This window comes from Amblyomma americanum, chromosome 6 (assembly GCF_052857255.1).
Source record: "Amblyomma americanum isolate KBUSLIRL-KWMA chromosome 6, ASM5285725v1, whole genome shotgun sequence".
Classification (NCBI taxonomy): domain Eukaryota; kingdom Metazoa; phylum Arthropoda; class Arachnida; order Ixodida; family Ixodidae; genus Amblyomma; species Amblyomma americanum.
This window is the reverse complement of record NC_135502.1, coordinates 42,150,065-42,154,557: the sequence shown is the minus strand read 5'-3', so window position 1 is coordinate 42,154,557 and position 4,493 is coordinate 42,150,065. Positions and strand designations below refer to the sequence as shown.

The window sequence follows — 4,493 nt, the reverse complement described above, 5'->3', positions numbered from 1 at the left end:
TTTCTGGTGTTGGCCAATGGGAGATTAATAGCGTAGTTATTTTATCGCTTAAAGAGAACTGGTTCGAAATCAGATGGAAAAAGCAACCACATGCCGCTGGTTTTCTGCTTTCTAGACAGTTATATATAAGCGATAAACTAATCGCACTGTTAATCTCCCATTGATCAGCATCAACACCAGAAATTTATATATATATATATATATATATATATATATATATATATATATATATATATATATATATATATATATATATATATATATATATATATATATATATATATATATATATATATTATTTATTAATACCACCAAGGCCCCATTGAAGGGGTATTACATGAGGGCGTGGAACTTCAGCAGTAAATTTCTTCAATTGACGATCTGAATGACGATGAGTCGATCTATATATATATATATATATATATATATATATATATATATATATATATATATATATATATATATATATATATATATATATATATATATATATATATATATATGGGCCGCCGCGGTGGCTGAGTGGTCATGGCGCTCGGCTGAGGGCCCGAAAGACGCGGGTTCTATCCCGGCCGCGGCGGTCGAATTTCGATGGAGGCGAAATTCTAGAGGCCCGTGTACTGTGCGATGTCAGTGCACGTTAAAGAACCCCAAGTGGTCGAAATTTCCGGAGACCTTCACTACGGCGTCCCTCATAGCCTCATATATATATATATATATATATATATATATATATATATATATATATATATATATATATATATATATATATATATATATATATATATATATATATATATATATATAAGGGAAATGAGGGACTCGTTTTGACAAACTTATGAAGGGAGCCAACAGTCACCGAAATCATATATATATATATATATATATATATATATATATATATATATATATATATATATATATATATATATATATATATATATTCAAGAATATATATATATATGTCAGTGCACGTTAAAGAACCCCAAGTGGTCGAAATTTCCGGAGACCTTCACTACGGCGTCCCTCATAGCCTCACATATATATATATATATATATATATATATATATATATATATATATATATTCTTGATTTCGGTGGCTGTTGATTTTCATCATAAATTTGTAGGGGTATATAGGGTGAACAAACATTCAGTATGGCGCTTTTCCCTGAGCTTGCCATTTACAACAGTAAAACGGACAGTTCAACTAGTTGTTACGTCATATTTGTAGAAAAAATGGAGGAGACAATGGACTAGCAAATAGACGGGACGAGCGCTGTCCCAACAGCTGCTGGAGCCAAGTACTCAAGGAAGAACTACTAGGATTATCCTATAAATATCCCGTTATGTTATCTGGAATTATCAGGCAGGCATGCTTGGTTGGCTTCGGTTCTGCCGGGATACTGCCTGCCGCTTAGCTGGCGTGGGAGCGCTGATAACACCCGTTTTTCACGTCTGTTGCTTGTCGTCGGCGTGTGACCTTTCGCCTGCAGTTACACAATGCACCACGCGCCTCTTCAAAAGATAACTCTGCTACGTTGTCCTGATGTTCACGTGCTACGCTACTCAAACCTTTTATGGCGGCGTTTTTTCATGTTCGACCTTGTTGTTTGTTCATGTTTGGCCTTATGACAGTATAGAAGATATACAGTCAGCATGCGTAAGCACAGCCTCGACTAACGGTTAGCCTTCTGGCAAGTGCATAATAAATGCGAAACAACCGCTGTTTCGTCGCCTGCATCCGTCCTGTGTCTGTTGCGGTTTTAGTCGTTACGATCTTAGCCTCTACCTTAAACGGTTCGTATTGTTTCTGCTCCTTTCGTATATTTAAAAATCAATGCACCAACTTGCGGGAACCCATCTGTATCGAAGCATGATGCACCTAATTCAGACAAGGCGTCGGCAGGGTGCCATCGTGTTTTTTTTTCTTATCATAAAGGGAAATCCGGCAGAAGCTGCTTTGTCTTATGCGACCATCTCGCACATTCTTAGATACATGCCAGTCTCAGTAAAGAAGGCTCTCGTACAATAGGCGGTCTACTAACTACGACAGCGTGTTCTTTCTCAAAACACACTGTACGGCTTCGTGCGCTAACAATACTCTTCCGCTGCGCATTCCCAATGTGCAGATACGCCAGCTGGACCAGCACGGCATGTGCGCTGCCATGTTCGACGTCCAGTGCGACGACACTGCGGACTGCGAAGAAGGCCGCTACTCCAGGCTGGAGGCTGTCAAGAAGGAGGTCGGCGTCCTGGCTTCGCAGCGCGACCTCATGCTTCAAATGCGCCTGCGTCATGGCCACCTCTGAAGTCCTGGAGTGGCCGGACACTCGCGAATAACGACCGTCCTGCGACAACACTATAACAATGCCAATATTATATGATAGTCTATGCACTGCCTTTCGACTAAGTCCAGAACAGTAAATTTTTTTTTACACTGCATGCTGAGGAGAACTGCATCGGGCCGCCGCGGTGGCTCAGTGGTCATGTCGCTCGGCTGCTGACCCGGAAGACGCGGGTTCGATCCCGGCCGCGGCGGTAGAATTTTGATGGAGGCCGCCGCGGTGGCTCAGTGGTTATGGCGCTCGGCTGCTTACCCGAAAGACGCGGGTTCGATCCCGGCCGCGGCGGTCGAATTTTGGTGGAGGCCGCCGCGGTGGCTCAGTGGTTATGGCGCTCGGCTGCTTACCCGAAAGACGCGGGTTCGATCCCGGCCGCGGCGGTCGAATTTTGGTGGAGGCCGCCGCGGTGGCTCAGTGGTTATGGCGCTCGGCTGCTGACCCGAAAGACGCGGGTTCGATCCCGGCTGCGTCGGTAGAATTTTGATGGAGGCCGCCGCGGTGGCTCAGTGGTTAGAGCGCTCGGCTACTGATCCGGAGTTCCCGGGTTCGAACCCGATCGCGGCGGCTGCGTTTTTATGGAGGAAAAACACTAAGGCGCCCGTGTGCTGTGTGATGTCAGTGCACGTTAAAGATCCCCAGGTGGTCGGAATTATTCCGGAGCCCTCCACTACGGCACCTCTTTCTCCATTTCTTCTTTCACTCCCTCCTTTATCCCTTCCCTTACGCCACGGTTCATGTGTCCAACGATATATGAGACAGATACTGCGCCATTTCCTTTCCCCAAAAACCATTTATTATTATTATTATTTGTCAAATTCTAGAGTCCCGTGTACTGTGCTATATCAGTGCACGTTAAAGAAGCCAGGTGCTCGAAATTTCCGGAACCCTTCTCTGCGGCGTCCCTCATAGCCTGAGTCGCTTTGGGACGTTAAACCCCCTAAACCAAACTGCATCGGGTGACCGCAGCTATGGCTACACTCCTCCACCTCCTTCGCTATTTCGGGAATTATTAACATTGTCTGAGGACAATGCAAAGCCCTCCTGTATGTTGTTCTTAGAAGCCTTTAAAAGCTCCTTTTCGTTAAACCGTGACGGACATTGTGAATACAATGCAATTATTTTTAATGCTAACAGATACAGCGAGGAAAGGCACCCATTCCTGAAGTAAGGGTGCCCGCAAACTGTACCGCATTAAACACGCTCTCTCTTAAAGGAATCGTTCGAGACAATACAATTTCATCTTTCTATCGTTACGGTCCAACGCGCTTAATTCAGAAGCATTTCATCAGCGATTGTACATTTCTCTTTAAAACGTCCTGTAAATAAAGGAGGAAGGACGGGTGTGAGAATTCAAGGACGTGCCCATCTCTTAGCAACACGTCTCAACGATCATGGTCCTCTGCTCGATTAACATCTGCCATTTATACCTTGGCAGTTTGCGTTAACGTGAAAAAGTGCTGCGACACAACAATCAGAAACCCAGTATTTTTTCGTTCTTCCCCATACAGCTGCTGCTTCGGAGGCGGTGACTCGTTGTCATCGTCCACACCAGTTTTTTAAACACGAACACACGAAAAAAGAAACGTTTTGCTATGCAGCTTTTTAATTATTATTTTACAAGTGTGCCATATACCATTCAATGGGAGATCTGGCGCGTATGGATGAAGGAGTAGGTTTTTTTGTTTTTTTTTTATTTTTTGAAAGCGAAATTTATTGCCCCCGGGCATCAATGATGGGTGAAGGTGTGATGAATGACCTAAATGAATGGAAAAAGGTTAGCGGATGTGATGAAGTCCAGTAAATAACAATGGTACGGTCCCTGCGTCCAGGCAATGTATGAAGAAGGGTTGCTTGGTGAAAGAGCTGCTACCATCAGGTGCCGGATCCTTGTAGGCTTGAGAGCTGGGCAGTCCCACAGTAAATGATGAATGTCGGCCTCAATGTCCTCGTGTTTACATACCGGACACCCTGACCGAGGAAACAATTCTCGGTACTGAGGCCACTTCCGAGTGATGGCTGGTGTGAGGGCAACCCCGACCCGGATCCTCCTAAGCGCAACCTCCTTTGCACGGGTAAGACCGCGGGGGAGGGTTACCGCACACGGAGGGATGAGAGCACGTGTGCGGCGCCGGAGGAGTTCCTTTCTTGA

The 4,493-nt window shown here is 44.6% G+C and overlaps 1 protein-coding gene across 1 annotated transcript in view; it reads left to right on the top strand.

The window, feature by feature from the left end:
• LOC144095229 (uncharacterized) overlaps positions 1 to 2,493 on the top strand; it is a 34,502-nt gene extending 32,009 nt beyond the window's left edge. Inside the window, exon 17 of the mRNA XM_077629014.1 lies at positions 2,132 to 2,493. Coding sequence (XP_077485140.1) covers positions 2,132 to 2,311 — 180 coding nt within the window. The 3' untranslated portion in view covers positions 2,312 to 2,493. The remainder of the gene's footprint in view (positions 1 to 2,131) is intronic.
• Positions 2,494 to 4,493: the final 2,000 nt, after the last annotated feature.